At 42.0% G+C, this 21,533-nt stretch overlaps 1 protein-coding gene across 1 annotated transcript in view; it reads left to right on the top strand.

The window, feature by feature from the left end:
• Window positions 1–19,922, top strand: part of DHX33 (DEAH-box helicase 33) — a 90,106-nt gene extending 70,184 nt beyond the window's left edge. The window contains exons 3-12 of the mRNA XM_073665236.1: window positions 37–264; window positions 859–1,029; window positions 6,866–7,051; window positions 7,175–7,286; window positions 9,752–9,911; window positions 10,621–10,709; window positions 11,192–11,319; window positions 11,605–11,808; window positions 17,355–17,441; window positions 19,462–19,922. Coding sequence (XP_073521337.1) covers window positions 37–264; window positions 859–1,029; window positions 6,866–7,051; window positions 7,175–7,286; window positions 9,752–9,911; window positions 10,621–10,709; window positions 11,192–11,319; window positions 11,605–11,808; window positions 17,355–17,441; window positions 19,462–19,770 — 1,674 coding nt within the window. The 3' untranslated portion in view covers window positions 19,771–19,922. The remainder of the gene's footprint in view (window positions 1–36; window positions 265–858; window positions 1,030–6,865; window positions 7,052–7,174; window positions 7,287–9,751; window positions 9,912–10,620; window positions 10,710–11,191; window positions 11,320–11,604; window positions 11,809–17,354; window positions 17,442–19,461) is intronic.
• Window positions 19,923–21,533: the final 1,611 nt, after the last annotated feature.

Here is a 21,533-nt window from a genome sequence, read left to right on the forward strand (position 1 = left end):
CAGAGTCTTATTAAGCTTGAGTGTCTGTAATGACAGGTGGGGTACACTGTACGTTTTGAAGATGTGACATCAGAAGAGACTAAAATAAAGTTCCTCACTGACGGCATGCTGCTCCGCGAGGCGATTGGAGATCCACTTCTGCGCAGATACAGCGTGGTCATCCTGGATGAGGCTCATGAGAGGACAGTTCACACTGATGTCCTGTTTGGAGTTGTCAAAACGGCACAAAAAAAGAGAAAAGAGCTTGGAAAGCTGCCATTAAAGGTAATCCCGCAGACTCAATTGTTGCTCTCTAAACTGTATAATATTGTAAGATATTTCATTATGTATTTTTTATTACCAGTATAAAATATTATTCAAATACTAGGATCTTATTTGGATAGAAAAAATGACCAAATTATTTAATGAAAGTTAGCATAACAAAGCTACGGCTGGCTGCACACATGCCTAAAATGTAAGCCAACCATAGATGAAGATAGCTATTTGCTTTGACTCTTCCATAAACAGTATTGCCACGTGGACATAGGTGAAGACTACACTTCCTGCAGATAAACCAGTGTAACCAGTACATATATTCAACTTTATTCCAGCATAAAGTAAAAGTCCTGGATATTAATCAGATGGTGACGTTTTAACAAATTAGTATGGCCAGTTTCACTTAGTGCTTCATGCTGGCCATAAATAGGGGATAGTTGGATGCTTAGTAGCCTTAGGTTCTGCTCAGAGGTGTTGAACCCAATGGGAAAACCTTTCATTATTCAGAGGGACATTTAGAAATTCTATGTTCAGTTAAAGGTAAAAAATAAAATTTTCAGCATAATGTATCCAAACACTCTGGATTTACCTATCTTCTGACAGGTCTTCATCATGTCAGCTACAATGGACGTGGACCTCTTCTCTCAGTATTTCAATGGAGCCCCAGTTCTTTACTTGGAAGGCCGACAGCATCCCATCCAGGTTTTTTATACCAAGCAATCTCAAAGTGATTATCTCCAAGCTGCGCTGGTTACAGTTTTTCAAATCCATCAGGTAACAGTAAAAAGTTTTCCAATTGGGAAGTGATCGTCATGTCAGAATGGGAGGAATTACTAATGTATAGGAACTGGGCCGTACTTGACAGTATGGTGTCTACAATGGATTTCTAGAATCGCAAGAGATGCCATAATGCTGATTACTCAGGGCTACCAAACATACTAATTCTTCGTTTTTATGCTTTCACCATAATTTTCTTTAGGCCATGACCCCACTCTTAGTAGTCGGTCAGTATTTTTTCTCAGGAGTGGGAGCCAATACCAGGTGAGGAACAATCAGAGAAAATGTAGAATAAATGCAGAATTGGTGACTTGTTTCTATCACCCACTCCTGAGAAAAAATACTGACCAAATACTGATAGTGGGGCCGTGGCCTTATTCTTGCGCTGAAATAGCTACGTGTGGGTTTGTATTTTGCAGAATGAGTTGCAGTTTTTCTCACTATTTAATTTATAATACAATGTACTGAAAAAAAATAAATTTGGAGATGTACAGTGCATTGTGAAAGTATTTGGCCCCCTTGAACTTTTCTACCTTTTGCCACCTTTCTGGCTTTAAACATAAAGATATAAAATTCAAATTTTGGGGGGGGAGAATCAACAAGTGGGACACAATCGTGAAGTGGAACGGAATTTATTGGATATTTTAAACTTTTTTAACAAATTAAAAACTGAAAAGTGGGGCGTGCAATATTATTCGGCCCCCTTGACTTAATACTTTGTAGCGCCACCTTTTGCTGCCATTACAGCTGCAAGTCGCTTGGGGTATGTCTCTATCAGTTTTGCACATCGAGAGGCTGAAATTCCTGCCCATTCTTCCTTGCAAAACAGCTCGAGCTCATTGAGGTTGGATGGAGGGCGTTTGTGAACAGCAGTTTTCAACTCTTTCCACAGATTCTCGATTGGATTCAGGTCTGGACTTTGACTTGGCCATTCTAACACCTGGATACGTTTATTTTTGAACCATTCAATTGTAGATTTTGCTTTATGTTTGGGATCATTGTCTTGTTGGAAGATAAATCTCCGTCCCAGTCTCAGGTCTTTTGCAGACTCCCAACAGGTTTTCTTCCAGAATGGTCCTGTATTTGGCTCCGTCCATCTTCCCTGTCCCTGCTGAAGAAAAGCAGGCCCAAACCATGATGCTGCTACCACCACGTTTGACAGTGGGGATGGTGTTTTGAGGGTGATGAGCTGTGTTGTTTTTACGACAAACATATCGTTTTGCATTGTGGCCAAAAAGTTCGATTTTGGTTTCATCTGACCAGAGCACCTTATTCCACATGTTTGGTGTGTCTCCCAGGTCACTTGTGGCAAACTTCAAACGAGACTTTGGATATCTTTGAGAAATGGCTTTCTCCTTGCCACTCTTTCATGAAGGCCAGATTTGTGCAGTGTACGACTGATTGTTGTCCTATGGACAGACTCTCCCACCTCAGCTGTAGATCTCTGCAGTTCATCTAGAGTGATCATGGGCCTTTTGGCTGCATCTCTGATCAGTCTTCTCCTTGTTCGAGATGAAAGTTCAGAGGGACGGCCGGGTCTTGGTAGATTTGCAGTGGTCTGATACTCCTTCCATTTCAATATGATCTCTTGTACAGTGCTCCTTGAGATGTTTAAAACTTGGGAAATCTTTTTGTACCCAAATCCTGCTTTAAACTTCGGCCCAACAGTATCTCGGACCTGCCTGGTGTGTTCCTTGGTCTTCATGATGCTCTCTGCACTTGAAACAGAACCCTGAGACTATCACAGAGCAGGTGCATTTATACGGAGACTTGATTACACACAGGTGGATTCTATTTATCATTGCCAGTCATTTAGGACAACATTGGATCCTTCAGAGATCCTCACTGAACTTCTGGAGTGAGTTTGCTGCACTGAGAGTAAAGGGGCCGAATAATATTGCACGCCCCACTTTTCAGTTTTTAATTTGTTACAAAAGTTTAACCCCTTTAAAGCCAATGACGTAATAATACACGTCTGTGCCCTGGGCTTTAAGAGCCTGACCCGTATTAGTACGTCATGGCGATCGCGCGCGCACACAGGCTGTGCGGGCGCGATCGCCGCCGGGTGTCAGCTGATTGTCACAGCTGACACCCGATACTATGTGTAGGGAGCGGTCCTGCACCGCTCCCAACACATTAACCCCTGCAATGCTGCGATCGAAGTAGATCGCAGCATTGCGGAGGCAAGGGGAGGTGATCGCCGATACTCACCTCCTCTTCCGGCGTCCAGCGCTGTCTGCCGCGGCTTCCCGGGTGTTGCCATGACGACCCGATGTCGTCATGACGACATCCGGGTCACCAGACAGCAGGAAGATTGTTTGGACATGCGCAGTGCATCTCCAAACTATCTTCTCCCTGTCCAGCGCTGACAGCCTGCATGGCACAGGGATGGTGCTTCATTCCTGTGCCATGCAGGCGATCAGAATAAAAAAAGTGAAAGTCCCATAGTGGGACAAAGTAAAAAAGTAAAAAAACTGTCTGAAAGTGAAAAAAAAAATTGTAAAAATATAAAAAAAAAATAAAAAAAATAATCCACTAAAAATATAATGTACCCATCAATAAATATTATTATGAAAAAACAAACAAACAATAAAAGTACACACATTTGGTATCGCCGTGTCCGTAACGACCTGACCTAGAAAACTGGTCCACTAGTTAACCCCTTTAGTGAACACGGTAAAAAAAAAAAAAAAAACAAAGCAAAAAACAATGCTTTATCATCATACCGCAAAACAAAAAATGGAATAACACGCGATCAAAAAGACGAATATAAATAAAAATGGTACCGCTGAAAACGTCATCTCGTCCCGCAAAAAACAAGCCGCCGTACAGCTCCATCATCCGAAAAATCAAAAAGTTAGAGCTCTCAGAATAAAGCGATGCAAAAAAATAATTTTTTCTATAAAATAGCTTTTACTGTGTAAAAGCGCCAAAACATAGAAAAACTATATAAATGTGGTACCGCTGTAAACGTACTGACCCGAAGAATAAAGCTACCTTATCAATTTTACCACACGCGGAACAGAATAAAAAAATGTAAAAAAACACAATTCCTGAATTGTTGTTTTTTTGTTTATTCTGCCTCCCAAAAATAGGAATAGAAAGCGATCAAAAAATGTCACGTGCTTGAAAATGGCACCAATAAAAACATCAACTCATCCCGCAAAAAACAAGCCGTCACATGACTGTCTGCCAAAATCTGGAAAAATTATAGCTCTCAAAATATGGCGATGCAATAACTAGATTTTACAAAATGTGTCTTTTAGTGTGTGACAGCTGTCAATCATAAAAACCAGATATGATTCTGGTATCGCTGTAATCGCACCGACCCGAAGAATAAAGTAATCTCATCACTTACTAAACGCTAGGGCTGGGGTTGGGGTTGTGCTAATGTTAGGTAGGGTTGGGGTTGTTTTTTTTTCCCAATGTAAAAAAAAAAAAAAAAAAAAAAAGAAAAAAGATGACGATATGGCGACTAGTGTTGAGCGCAAGTGCTCGCTACTTGAGTTTGCTTCGGGTATGCACTAAGTATCGCGGGTGCTCGAGTCTCCGCCCCATATGCTTCGCGGCCAAAAAAAACTCGCGGGGATTGCCTGCCATGCACGAGCGATCCCCGCATGTTTTTTTGGGGGTGTCTAATAACCGTGAAACATGCGGGTGGGGACTCGAGCATTTCACTTGAGCACCCGTGATACATGGTGCATACCTGAGTACCCGATGCAAACTCAAGTAGCGAGCACTTGCGATCAAGAGTAATGACAACTTATTCAATATGATGACCTAATGTTATCAAATTCTGTGTCGTACCTCTGGGTTCAAAATGTTCGCTATACCCCTTAATAAAATCCTTGAGGGGTATAGTTTCCAAAATGGGGTCACTTGTGGGGGAGCTCCACTGTTTAGGCACATCAGGGGCTCTCCAAACGCGACATGGTGTCCGCTAACAAATTGAATGGAAAATCGGCTCAAATTGTTAGCGGACACCATGTTGCGTTTGGAGAGCCCCTGATGTGCCTAAACAGTGGAGCTCCCCCACAAGTGACACCATTTTGGAAACTAGACCCTCCAAGGCACCTATCTAAATGCATAGTGAGAACTTGGAACCCCTAGGTGCTTCACAAATTGATTCGTAAAAATGAAAAAGTATTTTTTTTTCCACTTTTTCATTTTTATGAATCAATTTGTGAAGCACCTGAGGGTTCCAAGTGCTCACTATGCATCTAGATAGGTGCCTTGGGGGGTCTAGTTTCCAAGATGGGGTCACTTGTGGGGGAGCTCCACTGTTTAGGCACATCAGGGGCTCTCCAAACGCAACATGGCGTCCGCTAATTATTCAAGCAAATTTTACAATCAAAAAGTCAAATGGCGCTCCTTCCCTTCTGAGCCCTGCCGTGCGCCCAAACAGTGTTTTTTCCCCACATATGGGGTATCTGCTTGCCCAGGGGAAATTGCACAACAAATTTTGCAGTCCATTTTTACCTGTTACCCCTGCGAAAATAAAAAAAAATGGGTCTAAAGTAACATTTTTGTGAAAAAAGTTAAATGTTCATTTTTTTCTTCCACATTCCAAAAATTCCTGTGAAGCACCTGAAGGGTTAATAAAGTTCTTGAATGTGGTTTTGAGCACCTTGAGGGGTGCAGTTTTTAGAATGGTGTCACTTTTGGGTATTTTCTGTCATAAAGACCTCTCAAAGTGACTTCAAATGTGATGTGGTCCCTAAAAAAATGGTTTTGTAAATTTTGTTGGAAAAATGAGAAATCGCTGGTCAACTTTTAACCCTTATAGCTCCCTAACTTAAAAAAATTTTGGTTCCAAAATTGTGGTGATGTAAAGTAGACATGTGGGAAATGTTATTTATTAACTCTTTTGTGTGACATATCTCTCTGATTTAAGGGCATAAAAATTCAAATTTTGAAAATTGCAAAATTTTCTAAATTTTCGCCAAATTTCCGTTTTTTTTCACAAATAAACGCAAGTGATATCGAAGAAATTTTACCACAATCATGAAGTACAATATGTCACGAAAAAACAATCTCAGAATCGGGGGGGATCCGTTGAAGCGTTCCAGGGTAATTACCTCATAAAGTGACAGTGGTCAGAATTGTAAAAATTGGCCTGGTCATTAACGTGCAAACCACCTTGGGTTGTAAAGGGGTTAAAATATCCAATAAATTTCGTTCCACTTCACGATTGTGTCCCACTTGTTGATTCTTCCCCCAAAAAAATTAGAATTTTATATCTTTGTTTGAAACCAGAAATGTGGCAAAAGGTAGAAAAGTTCAAGGGGGCCAAATACTTTCATAATGCACTGTAGCATTCACTGCAGTAAAAATGACATGTTAAGATTATGCTGCGGGTCAGTATAAGGCCACGGCCCCACTATCAGTATTTGATCAGTATTTTTTCTCAGGAGTGGGTGATAAATGCAGAATTGATGACTTGTTTCTATTATACCTTTTCTCTGATTGTTCCTCACCTGGTTTTGGCTCCCACTCCTGAGAAAAAAATACTGACCAAATACTGATATGAGGGCCGTGGCCTTATTCTGGCAATACCAAATTGATGCAATGCTTTTTGTGAGGTAAGCTGTAATTTTTATTGGTATTGTTGTGGTGCACATACAACTTGATTACTTTTTATTTTATTATTTGGGAAGAGTTGACTAAAAACAGTCAATTCAAAACATTTTATTATAATTATTATTTTATTTCTAATAGTATTATGTTAGGTCCTTAGTGTCACGTAACACAGCCATGGAAAAACAGCATTTAAGTTAAACTCTGAGACATAGTACAGGCTAAATTATAATGCATGCCATATTTTTCCCCTTAGGAAGCGCCAGCATCTCATGACATTCTAGTGTTTTTGACCGGTCAGGAAGAAATTGAAGCAATGACAAAAACATGCAGAGACATAGCGAAGCACCTCCCAGATGGCTGTCCTCAGATGACTGTAATGCCACTCTATGCCTCTCTGCCACATTCCCAACAGCTCCGTGTATTCCAAAATGCCCCAAAGGTAAGTGTGGCAAAGAAGAGACTTTCTTGCACCAGTGTCTCCAGTGCTCGGGCAGATACAGTACTTGCTTACATTCAGCACAACCATGAAATCCCGAAATAGCGTCATTTGTGTGTTTTTCAGGATCATCGTAAGGTTATTCTTTCCACCAATATTGCTGAGACTTCCATTACTATAACAGGAATCAAATATGTAGTAGATACCGGCATGGTGAAAGCAAAGAAGTATAACCCTGGTAGGTGTTCGTAGCTTGCCACTGTGTGATATACCCTTCTTACATGTTTCTGTGATCTTGACAACAAATATCTGTCATTGTTTTTAATAAAAAGATTATGTTCATTCAAGTGATCTGGGGTCTAGGGCTTAGCTTCCTAAAGCCCCCGTCTCATATAGCGAGATTGCTAGCGAGATCGCTGCTGAGTCACCGTAGCAGAGTGGTAACCATGATAAACAGCGGGTTACTAGGTGCGCGTGTGCCCCTAGTAACCCGATGTTTATCATGGTTACCAGCCTGCTCCTGCTTCAGGAGCAGGAGCAAGATTCTTTCCACGATGTCGCTGCTCCCCTGATCGCTGGTGAGCCTGCCTGTTTGACAGCTCACCAGCGATCACATAGCGACGCAGCAACGATCCCTGTCGCTAAGTGTGACGGGGCCTTAAAGGTGTATGCCAGATAAGTGTATTTATTTTTTTTAATTATATAGACAACCCCTGTGTGTAAATAAATTAATTAATAAAAAATTCCGTTCCCCCTGCCATTCCAGTGCTGCTGCCAATGTCTTTGTTAGCAGTTTCAGTGTTATGTAAGCCCTGTTTTGGTCAAAGCAATATATTCTCTTACTGTGCACCCTCTCTCTTTTTCTCTCTCTTTATTCTCTCTCTTTATTCTCTCTCTTTATTCTCTCTCTTTATTCTCTCTCTTTATTCTCTCTCTTTATTCTCTCTCTTTATTCTCTCTCTTTATTCTCTCTCTTTTCTCTCTTTTTTCTCTCTTTTTTCTCTCTTTTTTTCTCTCTTTTTTCTCTGCTTTTTCTCTCGCTTTTTCTCTCGCTTTTTCTCTCGCTTTTTCTCTCGCTTTTTCTCTCGCTTTTTCTCTCTTTTTCTCTCTCGCTTTTTCTCTCTCTCTTTTTCTCTCTCTCTCTTTTTCTCTCTCTCTCTTTTTCTCTCTCTCTCTTTTTCTCTCTCTCTTTTTCTCTCTCTCTTTTTCTCTCTCTCTTTTTCTCTCTCTCTCTCTTTTTCTCTCTCTCTCTCTTTTTCTCTCTCTTTTTCTCTCTTTTTCTCTCTTTTTCTCTCTTTTTCTCTCTTTTTCTCTCTCTCTCTTTTTCTCTCTCTCTCTTTTTTTCTCTCTCTTTTTTTCTCTCTCTCTTTTTCTCTCTCTCTCTCTCTCTTTTTCTCTCTCTCTCTCTCTCTCTTTTTCTCTCTCTCTCTCTCTCTTTTTCTCTCTCTCTCTCTCTCTTTTTCTCTCTCTCTCTCTCTCTCTTTTTCTCTCTCTCTCTCTCTTTTTCTCTCTCTTCTCCTGTGTTACAATAAAAAATATGTAAATTTTTTTTATATACAGAGGTTTTCATCCAGGATATCTCTGTACTTGGCCGCATTCATGTTTCCTTCAATTGCAACCAGTTGTCCTGTCCCTGCAGCTGAAAAACACCCCCATAGCATGATGCTGCCACCACCATGTTTCACTGTTGGGATTGTATTGGTTAAGTGATGAGCAGTGCCTGGTTTTCTCCACACGTACTGCTTATAATTATCACCAAAAAGTCCTATCTTCGTCTCATCAGACCAGAGAATCTTATTTCTCATAGTCTGAGAGTCCTTCATGTGTTTTTGAGCAAACTCTATGTGGGCTTTCATATATCTTGCACTGAGGAGAGGCTTCCGTCGGGCCACTCTGCCATAAAGGCCCAACTGGTGGAGGGCTGCAGTGATAGTTGACTTTGTGGAACTTTCTTCCAACTCCCTACGGCATCTCTGGAGCTCAGCTACAGTGATCTTGGGGTTCTTCTTTACCTCCCTCACCAAGGCTCTTCTCCCACGATTGCTCAGTTTGGCTGGACGGCCAGGTCTAGGAAGACTTCAGGTGGTCCCAAACTTCTTCCATTTAAGTATGGAGGCCACTGTGTTCTTAGGAACCTTTAGTAATGCAGAAATTCTTTTGGAACCTTGGCCAGATCTGTGCCTTGCCACAATTCTGTCTCTGAGCAGTTCCTTTGAGCTCATGATTCTCATTTGGTCTGACGTGAGCTGTGAGCTCTTATATAGACAGGTGTGTGCCTTTCCAAATCAAGTCCTATCAGTTTAATTAAACACAGCTGGACTCCAATGAAGGAGTAGAGCCATCTCAAGGAGGATCACAAGGAAGTGGACAGCATGTAACTTAAATATGAATGTCTGAGCAAAGGGTCTGAATACTTATCACCATGTGATATTTCAGGTTTTTTTTAATAAGCTTGCAAAAAATTTCTACATTTTCTGGGGGTTTTTTTTCAGTCAAGATGGGGTGCAGAGTGTACTTTAATGAGAATTTTTTTTTTACCAAATGGCTGCAATGAAATAAAGAGTGAAAAATTTAAAGGGGTCTGAAAACTTTCTGTACCCACTGTACAATTAATCTAATATTTAAAAGTGATTCGTGTAAATACTAGACTTCGTCTGGATCTGGTAATTTTCTGATATTGATGCATTACATTTGTCACCATAGAAAGTGGCCTTGAGATTCTAGCAGTGCAGCGGGTATCAAAGGCCCAGGCCTGGCAAAGAACTGGAAGAGCAGGTAGAGAAAATAGTGGCATATGCTATAGACTCTACACAGAGGATGAGTTTGAGAAACTTGAGAAAATGACAGTCCCAGAGATACAGAGGTAAGTTGTAGAGGTTTTCAAGACTGCGTATAAATAGATTGAAGTAAAATATACTGTAATTGTAAACGAAAGCTGATTATAATAAAGCTTCTTGGCAGGAGAACATGCTAAAAATCTGTGAGGGCCAATAATTATCCCAGGGCAAGCACGGTGGCTCAGTGGCTAGCACTGTTGCTTTGCAAAACGCGGGTCCTAGGTTCAAATCCCACCAAGGACAACATCTGCAAGGAGTTTGTATGTTCTCCCTGTGTTTGAGTGAGTTTCCTCCCACACTCCAAAGACATACTGATAGGGAATGTAGATTATGGGGACAGTGCCCATAATGTCTGTAAAGTGCTGTGGAATTAATGGCGCTATATAAGTGAGTGAAATAAATAAAGGTACCAGTTTTATGGCATATGTAATGTGATTTGGTAATTAGTGTGAGTGCCATCAGTTGGATCTCCACTGATTTTTAGTTTTAATAGTAATACGCACAAAATCCCTTTAACTTTATATTAATAAAGTGCCTACACTTCTTTTTAACAAGTAATCGGATTTGAAGACCTCCTCACCTCAAAGGAACTCTTAAGTTTAAAAAAAAAAACAGCTATAAATAATTATGAATAGTCATGACTTCTGGTAATAAAACAAGATGTTACCATTGTACTGTACGCTTTTAGGAAAACTGATCAGAAAAAAATGTAAAATGTGTTTTGTTTTCATGCAGATGTAATCTGGCCAGTGTGGTGCTGCAGCTTCTTGTCTTGAGAGTTCCTAACATCCTCACCTTTGATTTTGTATCGAAACCCTCACCAGGTATGGGCTTACACTAAAAAAGGTTGTAGTGAAGGCTAGATAATCTAACAGGAGTGCATGTTGGCTCTTAGAATTGAGAAAAAAGATTTGCCCTAGTACAGCAGCCACTTGGTTAGTCCGAGCCGTGCCTACTAATCAGAAGAGGCCCAGGACACTGCCAGATAGGAGGAGGTTCCACAGGGCTCTGGTCACAGACTACTGAAGTGGCCGCTGGACCAGTGCTCTGCAAATCTTTTTTCTCAATCTCTATTGGTTTTTCAACTCTGACTGTGAAAATGTTGACACAGACTGGTTTAAGTCAGTTTTACAGGACTTTAGTATTGATCTATTTTCCAGATTCCTGGTATACCCACAAATGATCAGGCTCAGTGCAAACCAAGCGCTGCTGGGTTCATTACGGGTTTTTTATTTCTATAGGATCTTGGTACAGTATTTCTTTGGTGAAATATTACATTTAATGCAATTTTTTTTTTCTTTTTCAGATTCCATACGGTCGGCCATTGAGCAGTTGGACCTGCTTGGTGCAGTGGAAAGAAAAGAGGATCAGATAATTCTTACGTCACTAGGGAGGAAAATGGCTTCTTTTCCTTTGGAGCCTAAATTTTCAAAGGTAACTATTTGCTTTACAAATAGAGAATTTTACTGTATTTGCATATTACATATATAAAATATGTCAGGACATCTACAAAATGCCTGAGGTTGATGTCTTTATGTACCCCGAGTAGCAGCTTGGACTAGCCATGGTTCATGCTGTTAGCTGTTCTGTATACTTCTACATATCACTAAAAGACAGTAAAAACCACTCTACATACTATATCACTGGTTCTTCTATTTTTTGCTAAGAACGGGTCAATTTAACTAGGCATTAACTTTACATTTTTCTTTTTCCTTGTAGACTATTCTCATTTCCACAAAATTTCACTGCACGGAGGAGATCCTGACTATTGTGGCATTGCTGTCCGTGGACAGTGTTCTTCATAATCCTCCTGCCAAACGGGATGAAGTGCAAGCAGTACGCAAGAAGTTCATTTCTAGCGAGGGCGATCATATCACTTTACTTAACATCTACCGGGCATTCAAAAACCTGGGCAAAAACAAGGCAAGTGTTCTGCTGGTATAACATTTGCAACATATCTTTATTCTAGTGTTAAAAGAAATGCAGTTTAAGTATGATTTTACTAATTAAATGGGCATTACCATCGTCAACATTTATGGTTTATACATGATGTATATGCTTAATAGGTGCAGGTCCCACTTTTTGGATCTTCAACTATAGGGCTAAAGAGGTCCCATGAGCCCTGCCTGCATGCTTATTCTACCAAATTCTTCCCCACAGAAATGAACAGAGTGGTTTTTGGGAGTTATGTTAAAGGGAAGCGGTCAGCAGGTTTTCCCCATATAAAGTATGGCAAGGCACAAAAAGGAACTTTTATTATACTCGCAGACTGTCCGGTCCGATAGGGATCTGCGGTCTTCATCCGACGCCTCCTCTCTTCTTATGATTACTGTCTTCCTGCCCAGCTTCTTGTGGATCTCGCATTCTATGTCATTCGTATAGTGTCCAGTGCAGATGCACTTTTCTCTGCCCTACTGAGGGCAGAGCAAAGTACTGTTGTGCACATGCGTCGGGAAAGGCCAAGGAGCGCCGATGACCCGTAGGTAAAGCCAGCGCTACAGTGCTTTGCTCTGCTATCAGCAGGGCAGAGAGAGGTATGCCAGAAGCGCGATTGTGGGACACTGTGTGGATGACGTAGGATGCGTCCTCCACATGAAGCAGGGTAGGAGGATGGCGATCGTAAGAAGAGAGGAGGCGCCGGATCAAGACCAGAAACTCCCATCAGACCGCGCTGTGAGTATAAGGCTATGTACACACTAGGTGTTTGAGTTTTTTTCTGCAGCAAAACCTGATCTCTTGGCAGGAAAGCAGCAGCGTCAAAAACGCAGGTTTGGTGCATTTTTGCGGCGTTTCTTTTGCGGCGTTTTTCAGGATCCCAAAGTTCAGCTTTTCTTCCACCACAGAAGTATGAACACAGGTTACCAATGCAAGACATATTTTCATTATTATTATTATAACTCACATTTATTCCATGGCACTTTAGATGTGAAAAGGGGTATGCATAATAAAAAACAAACAAAAAACAATTACAATAATCTTGGACAATAGAAGTCGCTGACTGGTACAGGAAGAGAGGACCCTGCCCGCAAGGGCTCACAATCTACCAGGGATGGGTGAGGATACAGTAGGTGGGGGCAGAGCTGGTTACGCAGTGGTATGGTGGAGCGATGGTTACTGTAGGTTGTTGGCTTTTCGGAAGAGGTAGGTCTTCAGATTCCCTTTGAAGGTTTCCACGGTAGGCAAGAGTCTGATATGTTGGGGTAGAGTGTTCCAGAGTAGGGGGATGCACGGGAGAAATCTTGTATGCGATTATGGGAAGAGGAGATAAGAGGGGAGTAGAGAAGGAGATCTTGTGAGGATCGGAGGTTGCGTGTAGGTATGTACCGGGAGACTAGGTCACAGATATATGGAGGAGACAGGTTGTGAATGGCTTTGTATGCCATGGTTAGGGATTTGAACTGGAGTCTCTGGGTAATGGGGAGCTAGTGAGGGGAGAGGCCGGGGAATATCAGGGAGACAGGTAAATTAGTCGGGCAGCAGAGTTTAGGATAGATTGGAGGGGTGCGAGAGTGGTAGAAGGGAGGCCACAGAGCAGGAGGTTGCAGAAGTCGAGGCGGGAGATGATGAGGGCGTGCACTTGTGTTTTTGCAGATTCTTGAGTAAGGAATGTGCGGATCCAGGAAATATTTTTGAGTTGGAGTCGGCCGGAAGAGGAAAGGGCTTGGATATGTGATGTGAAGAAGAGATTAGAGTCCAGGGTTACCCTGAGGCAGCGAGCTTGTGGGACCCGGGAGAGTGAGCAGCCATTTACTTTAATTGATAGGTCTGTTGGAGGTAGTTGAGTGAGATGGGGGGGGGGGAGAGATGATGAATTTTGTTTTGTCCATGTTAAGTTTTAGAAATCTAGCAGAGAGGAAGGATGAAATAATGGACAGACATTGTGGGATTCTGGTTGGGGTGAGGTGGGACGGGATCGGGTTGAGAGTAGAGCAGAAAGTTCATCTTCCGTGATGGCGGAGAAGCTGGTTTTGGAGGAGAAGGGCTGAGTAATTATGAGGAGGGGCTGTAGGCCAAAGCTTTATCTGATGTTATCAATCATCTGGTTGAAGAATGAGGCAAAGTCTTCAGTTGAGATGAGGAGAGGGAGGAGGCACTGGGGGACGGAGGAGAGAATTGAAAGTGTTTAATCGCTGTTTAGGGTTGTGAGACCGGGAAGATGTGAGTGATGAGAAGTACAGTACAGACCAAAAGTTTGGACACACCTTCTCATTTAAAGATTTTTCTGTATTGTCCTGACTATGAAAATTGTACATTCACACTAAAGGCAACAAAATTATGAATTAACACATGTGGAAATATATACTTAAAAAAAAAAGTGTAAAACAACTGAAAATATGTCTTATATTCTAGGTTCTTCAAAGTAACCACCTTTTGCTTTGATGACTGCTTTCCACACTTTTGGCATTCTCTTGATGAGCTTCAAGAGGTAGTCACCGGAAATGGCTTTCACTTCACAAGTGTGCCCTGTCAGGTTTAATAAGTGGGATTTCTTGCCTTATAAATGGGGTTGGGACCATCAGTTGTGTTGTGCAGAAGTCTGGTGAATACACAGCTGATAGTCCTACTGAATAGACTGTTAGAATTTGTATTATGGAAAGAAAAAAGCAGCTAAGTAAAGAAAAACGAGTGGCCATCATTACTTTCAGAAATGAAGGTCAGTCAGTGCGAAAAATTGGGAAAACCTTGAAAGTGTCCCCAAGTGCAGTTGCAAAAACCATCAAGAACTACAAAGAAACTGGCTCACATGAGGACCGCCCCAGGAAAGGAAGACCAAGAGTCACCTCTGCTTATGAGGATAAGTTTATCCGAGTCACCAGCCTCAGAAATCGCAGGTTAACAGCAGCTCAGATTAGAGACCAGGTCAATGCCACACAGAGTTCTAGCAGCAGACACATCTCTTCAACAACTGTTAAGAGGACACTTTGTGCAGCAGGCCTTCATGGTAAAATAGCTGCTAGGAAACCACTGCTAAGGACAGGCAACAAGCAGAAGAGACTTGTTTGGGCTAAAGAACACAAGGAATGGACATTAGACCAGTGGAAATCTGTGCTTTGGTCTGATGAGTCCAAATTTGAGATCTTTGGTTCCAACCACCGTGTCTTTGTGCGACGAGGAAAGGTGAACGGATGGACTCTACATGCCTGGTTCCCACCGTAAAGCATGGAGGAGGAGGAGGTGTGATGGTGCTTTGCTGGTGACACTGTTGGGGATTTATTCAAAATTGAAGGCATACTGAACCAGCATGGCTACCACAGCATCTTGCAGCGGCATGCTATTCCATCCGGTTTGCGTTTAGTTGGACCATCATTTATTTTTCAACAGGACAATGACCCCAAACACACCTCCAGGCTATGTAAGGGCTATTTGACCAAGAGGTAGAGTGATGGGGTGCTACGCCAGATGACCTGGCCTCCACAGTCACCAGACCTGAACCCAATTGAGATGGTTTGGGGTGAGCTGGACCGCAGAGTGAAGGCAAAAGGGCCAACAAGTGCTAAGCATCTCTGGGAACTCCTTCAAGATTGTTGGAAGACCATTTCCGGTGACTACCTCTTGAAGCTCATCAAGTCAATGCCAAGAGTGTGCAAAACAGTCATCAAAGCAAAAGGTGGCTACTTTGAAGAACCTAGAATATAAGACATATTTTCAGTTGTTTCACACTTTTTTGTTAAGTATATAATTCCACAAGTGTTAATTCATAGTTTTGATGCCTTCAGTGTGAATGTACAATTTTCATAGTCAGGAAAATACAGAAAAATCTTTAAATGAGAAGGTGTGTCCAAACTTTTGGTCTGTACTGTATGTTTGCTTTGCTGCAGTGAGTGTGGACTTGAAAGTAATGAGGGACTGTTTGAATGTGATGAAGTGCTCTTTGGAGTGGGATCTTTTCCATCTCTGCTCAGCAACTCTGGAAGCCTGCCTCAGTTCTTTGGTCAGGTTGATGTGCCAAGGTTGCATGTTAATTTTGGGAGCTTTGGTATACTTGAGAGGGGCGGCCAATTCGAGAGCTGCAGCTATCGTGGTGTTATATAAAGCGGTAGCAGCATCTGCATTGTGTAAGGAACTTATGTCTGTAAGAAGGAGAATGGATTCAGAGAGTGAGTTTAGATTAAGGTGTTTAAGATTACTGCGAGGGTGTGCAGGTTTGTGGAGTGGGGGTTGTGGACCTGGAGAGGAGAGGGAAGAGAATGTAAGTAGGTTGTGGTCAGAAAGAGGGAGAGGTGAGTTGGAGAGGTTAGATGGGGAACAAAATGAAAATGTGGTCGAGTGTGGCCATCGTTGTGAGTGGCTGCCGAAGACCATTGAGTGGGGCCGAAAGAGGACATGAGAGATAGAAGCTTTGAGGCAGTTGAGACGGAAGTGTCAATGGGGATGTTGAAGTCGCCCATGATGATAGTGGGGATGTTAGCGGAAAGGAAATGAAGCAGTCAGGTGGTGAAGTGGTCAAAGAAGCTGGTGGCTGACCCTGAGGGGCTGTAAATGGCCAGTTGGAGGGGGATTAGATGTGCACACAGTGCACCTCAAAAGAGGGGAGGGTGGCAGTGGAATTGGGGTGTAGGAGCTGTTCTCTAACAGGAGAAAACCAACTCCTCCGCCATGCTTGCCAATGGGGCGGGTGTGTGAGAAAGATGGTATCCACCGTACGAAAGTGCAGCTGGAGAGGCTGTGTCAGAGGGGGTGAGCCAGGTTTTGGTGATGCCGAGGAAGGAAAGTTTGTTAGTAATGAAAAGATCATGGATGTATGAAAGTTTGTTGCAGACAGCGAGCGTTCCAAATGGCTCCTGTGAGTGGGATTGGGGAAGCAGGGGCTGGCAGATCGTGGTTAGGAGGTAGAAGTCACTGTAGGGATGTGGTGAGGAGGACCAGGATTTTGGGAGATATCGCCGGCAGTGAGGAGGAGTAGAGAAGGTGGGAGCAGGAGAGGACTGTCTGTATTTGAAGACACAGGATTGAATGTTGAGGAATAGTTCTGAGGAGGAGGTGAGATGGATGGGGAGGATGGAGGGAGAGATGACCAGTTTCTTACTAGGTGTAGGGATTAGGGGTGGGGGGAGGTGACACTATTTTCTTTCACACTTTGGTCTATTGAGTTGCTCAGGCATTTATCAATCTTGGTCAGACAATGTTTACTTTGTACGCATCACTAATTTACTTAAACTGTACTAATCCTAACTGCCATCTCAGGTGACCAATACAAGATGGTAAACTTATGAAAATCACAAGAATACAAGCTTTCAAAATGTCAAATCCTTCTTTACTCTGACATCTACTGCAAGGGGGAACTTCCTATACACATTGGGTGGTATGCGATCATAGCCACCTTATGCGAGAGAGAATATAATCTCACAGATATAGTAGATAGAAACCTCCCCTTGGGAGTGATGGGTATATAATGATAGGTTCACTTGACTGCCACCTGCAGTGATGGATATTAACACTATATCTAAAATGGTTTTGTTCTCTTGCAGGAGTGGTGCAGAGAGAATTTTGTTAACGGCAGAAATATGATGCTGGTTTCGGAAGTTCGTGCTCAACTCAGAGACATTTGTATAAAGGTATCCATCTACTTTCTAATATATTTGACAAGTTCTATTAAAGAGGTGGTCTGAAAATAATATTGATTTTAAACCTAAATGTCTGTGTAATGTAATAATCTAATATCTTTTCTAGTATACTTTAATTAAAAAGTCCCTTCTGTTCCCTCTAACTGCTCTATTTATAGATTATTTTTTTTTACCTACTTCCGGTTTGATGTCATTTTGTTTGACAATCCCCAGTGCATGCTGGGATACTCAAACGAGATGTCATAAGGAGGGGGGGCTTCTGTCACTACCCTGAAACAAAGCATCATCCGTGAAATCCATTTCACGGGATGGGCTAGTCCCAGCTCTACTGGGCATGCATTGTTTGTCAATTCCGATGTATGCGCAGTGCGTTGTGGTGCCGAAATCCCCTGCCTGCACTTGTGCGATTATCAGTAGTAGTGACGTGCTTGTGCAGAAGAACGGTGAAGACACTGCCCATAGCAGGGCGGAAAAGGTATGCATAATCGCGTGAGTGCAGGGCACAGGCAGGGGATTCCGGCGCCATAACTGTACATCACATGGTACTGTGTTGTGCATGGGGGTTGGGGGGGGGGGTGATACGCAAATACACCGGAGGCCGAGTTTTCTTCCAGGCACCACACGCCCCGGAGCCTGGTAGGACTAATTAACATAAAAAATTAAAAGTCAACTTCTCAGCAACAAACCAGCAGCTACGAGGCATAAAGGTAGGACTATTTTAACAATTCTATCACCTGTGTGTTCACAGTAATAGCTTATTACGCGTTCCAGGGGTGACAGATTCCCTTTAAAGAGAGAAAGCTGCAAGCAGGAAAAGCAGAGATTGGCAATGCTCATCGAAAGTGATGGGACTTTCTCCTCCTTACAATGCGTACTGACAGTGCGCTCTCTTGCCAGCTCTTCTCATTAGAGCCGGTGAGGGAGCGCACTATCACTGCACTGAAAAGAATATTGAACTGTAACAAGGGAGCTCATACTCGGCATATGTCAGAATTGACAACCAGTGCATGTTCAGTAGAACTGGGACTAGCCCACCCCCTGAAACGGACGTCACTGATGACACTTTGCTTAAGGGTGGTTGTGACTGCAGCCTCTGCCCAGGGCTGTGGAGTCGAAGTCTGTGTCCATTTTGGTAGAGTCGGTATAAAATGGACTGACTCCAACTCCTAAAATATATAATAAATTGGGTACAGTAGTTCAATGCAGTTTGTGGGGAATATTTTTTCATAAGAATTTGGGAAAGTTATGAAGTGTCCTATAAATGTCTGTCCTATTCCTGGTCTATGGATCTAGACTTTTAGCTGAGATGAATCTGTGCTACAGTAAATTGATCACTTAAACATGAGCCATGTATGAGGGAGTCTGAGTCGGAGGTTTGGCTTACCGACTCCACGGCCCTGTCTCTGCCCCCTGAGGATGTCCTGTTTGAGAATCCCCAGTGCATGCTGGGATACTCAAAACAAAATTCCATCAAACTGGAAGTCGGTAAAAAAATTAAATATAACATTGATAGAGAGTAGAGAGGGAGCGCTGAAGACTTTTTAATTAAAGTATATTAGAAAAGCTATTAGATTATTACATTAAATAGACAACGCTTTTAGGATTAAATGTTGGTTTCGGAGCATCAAATTAAAGCACCACTGTTGTGAGAGAAACATGCTGTAAACAAGTGCAACTCCTAAATGGTTAAACTAGTGGTTGCTAAGGTTTTGCTTTCGGCAGCTTCCAGTACCAGAGTTGCCTGGTATGCTGCTTCTAAGGACACCTAGTAGATGCATTGTCAAGGAAGCTCTCTTTTTCAGATGCTCTCTGCCAATTATCATCATTGCAAAAATTCTGGCGATGCTGATTGGCTAAGAGAAGCTATTTGACTGTATCTCACAATGCTCTGCCCAGATATATTTTTTTAAGGTGGACCCTCTCAGTTCTCATAGCTATTTATTGGTTTATTTCTTATGCCCTTCTTCTTCTATCTGATGACGTGGACAATATGCTTCTTTTTCTATAACAGATGTCAATGCCGATAGAGTCATCAAGAACAGACACGCGCAATATCCGACAGTGCTTGGCCCACGGCCTCTTTATGAATGCCGCAGAGCTGCAGCCAGATGGGACGTACACCACTGTTGAGACGCACCAGCCCGTGTCGATACACCCCTCGTCCATCCTTTTCCACTGCAAGCCAGCCTGTGTGATTTACAATGAACTTCTTCATACCTCTAAGTGCTACATGAGAGACTTGTGTGTCGTGGATGCTGACTGGCTGTTCGAGGCAGCACCCGAATATTTTAGAAGAAAATTAAAATCGGCCAAGAACTGAGCTGCAACTTGGAAACGTTTTATAGTATGCAACATAGGATTTTTGCTACGGTGGTCTATCACTGCTTTAAGCGGTACCTGTTCCTATAGGAACTGAACACCTTTATGTGGACAAGTGTGTTGTAAAAATATATTTTATATTTTAATTCTAAAGGGTTAATATTGAATTATTATGTTGGTGTTATGAATATACTTGCTGGACAAACCTTCCATCCATAGTAGTTATTCAATGTTTCCAAGCTATATACCAGGTGCAGATGAGAATTCTGCTTTGAACATGATGTAACCAGAAGGCTACATGTAAAGCAGATTGGTTACTCCTCATTATATTGAAATGGACGATGTAGAATGATTTATCAGTGACGCTGTACTTGGAGGTTGGCTCATTAAAAGCATTGGTGTCATATCACTGGGGAACGCCACCAACGCCCTGTCAGCAGCACTAGAAATGCTCTGTGCTTCTTCTCCTGGCCAGATATATTTTAAGATTACCTAAAGGAAGTTACTTGTAGCCTTTATTTATTCATCTTACCACGAAATATGGTGGCAATAATTATCACACCAGTAGAAATGACACATTCAACAGATTATTAACATCACTGTTCAGTTTAATATTTTTCATGTTCTTTAAAGGGGTATTCCCCTCTCAAATCCTATCCCAGTATGTAGTAGGTGTAATAGTATTAGTAAATATTCCAATTAGAAATGTAGTATAGTTCTTCTGATTCGCAGTGTCGCTTACTCCATGTGCAGGGCATTGCAGTAGCTTAGGTATCCATGGTTATGACCACTCATATAGTGACAGTTAGTTGCTAGTGGTCGTAACCATGGATACCTAAGCTAGTGAATAAGAAGAACTATACTACATTTCTAATTGGAGATATTTCCTAATATTATTATTGGGATAGGATCTTGGAGAATTGTCCTTCTTAAACCAAAGGGATCAGCCTTGGGGGTGGTAATACCTTTATTTCTATAAAGCACACAAGCGTATAAATCATACAAGTGTTATCTGATTTTTCTTTTTAATCGGATAGTATTCATAGCAATGTTATTGAATGTGGCAGTGCTGATGACCCTCATCCATTGGGTGCGGGGAAAACATAAGAATTGGGGAAACGGAGCACAATATGCTGACACTCTGAGCAAACTCTGATCCGTACACAGGTGAGGTTGATCCGACACTTGGATCAATATCAGACAAGTCCCCGTGTTTTTGTGCAGAGCCCTCGGTCTGAGGAAGAAAACAATGTGTGAACTACCCCGTAGACTATCATGGGTATGAGTGCTATCTGTGAAAAACATAGTTTTTCTTGCACAAGTGCAATCTGACATGTAATGATCCTTAATACATAGGGTAAGTCTCTAGGGAGAATCAATACTATGATGTGATGAATACAGGCCTGGAGATGACTACTGTTGTGGTCTTTCAATCTAAATGTCATGAACAGCAAAAGATATTACCTAAAACTAGTATTTTCCAAAGGACCCCAATGAAGGCAGAATGAGAACACTTTGTGTAAATTTCCCCTTTAACATATTTTTACTATAGGCTTTGATCATGATCATGCTATTTATCCATGGTGCTGGTATATTAGCAGGCATAACTTACTTAATGCCAATACCTATACAACTACAAATTCTTGTATAGTCCGTTCTGCATGGCATGCTGCTGTAGAAGATATATTAAAGATATCATTAGGTAATACTCCATTGCATGTATTTAAAATCATACATAGAGATAATATAATTTCCTGTACACAT

The sequence above is a fragment of the Phyllobates terribilis genome, unplaced genomic scaffold, assembly GCF_046119375.1.
Source record: "Phyllobates terribilis strain yellow unplaced genomic scaffold, ASM4611937v1 Scaffold_2__4_contigs__length_985480577, whole genome shotgun sequence".
In the NCBI taxonomy this organism is placed as follows: Eukaryota; Metazoa; Chordata; class Amphibia; order Anura; family Dendrobatidae; genus Phyllobates; species Phyllobates terribilis.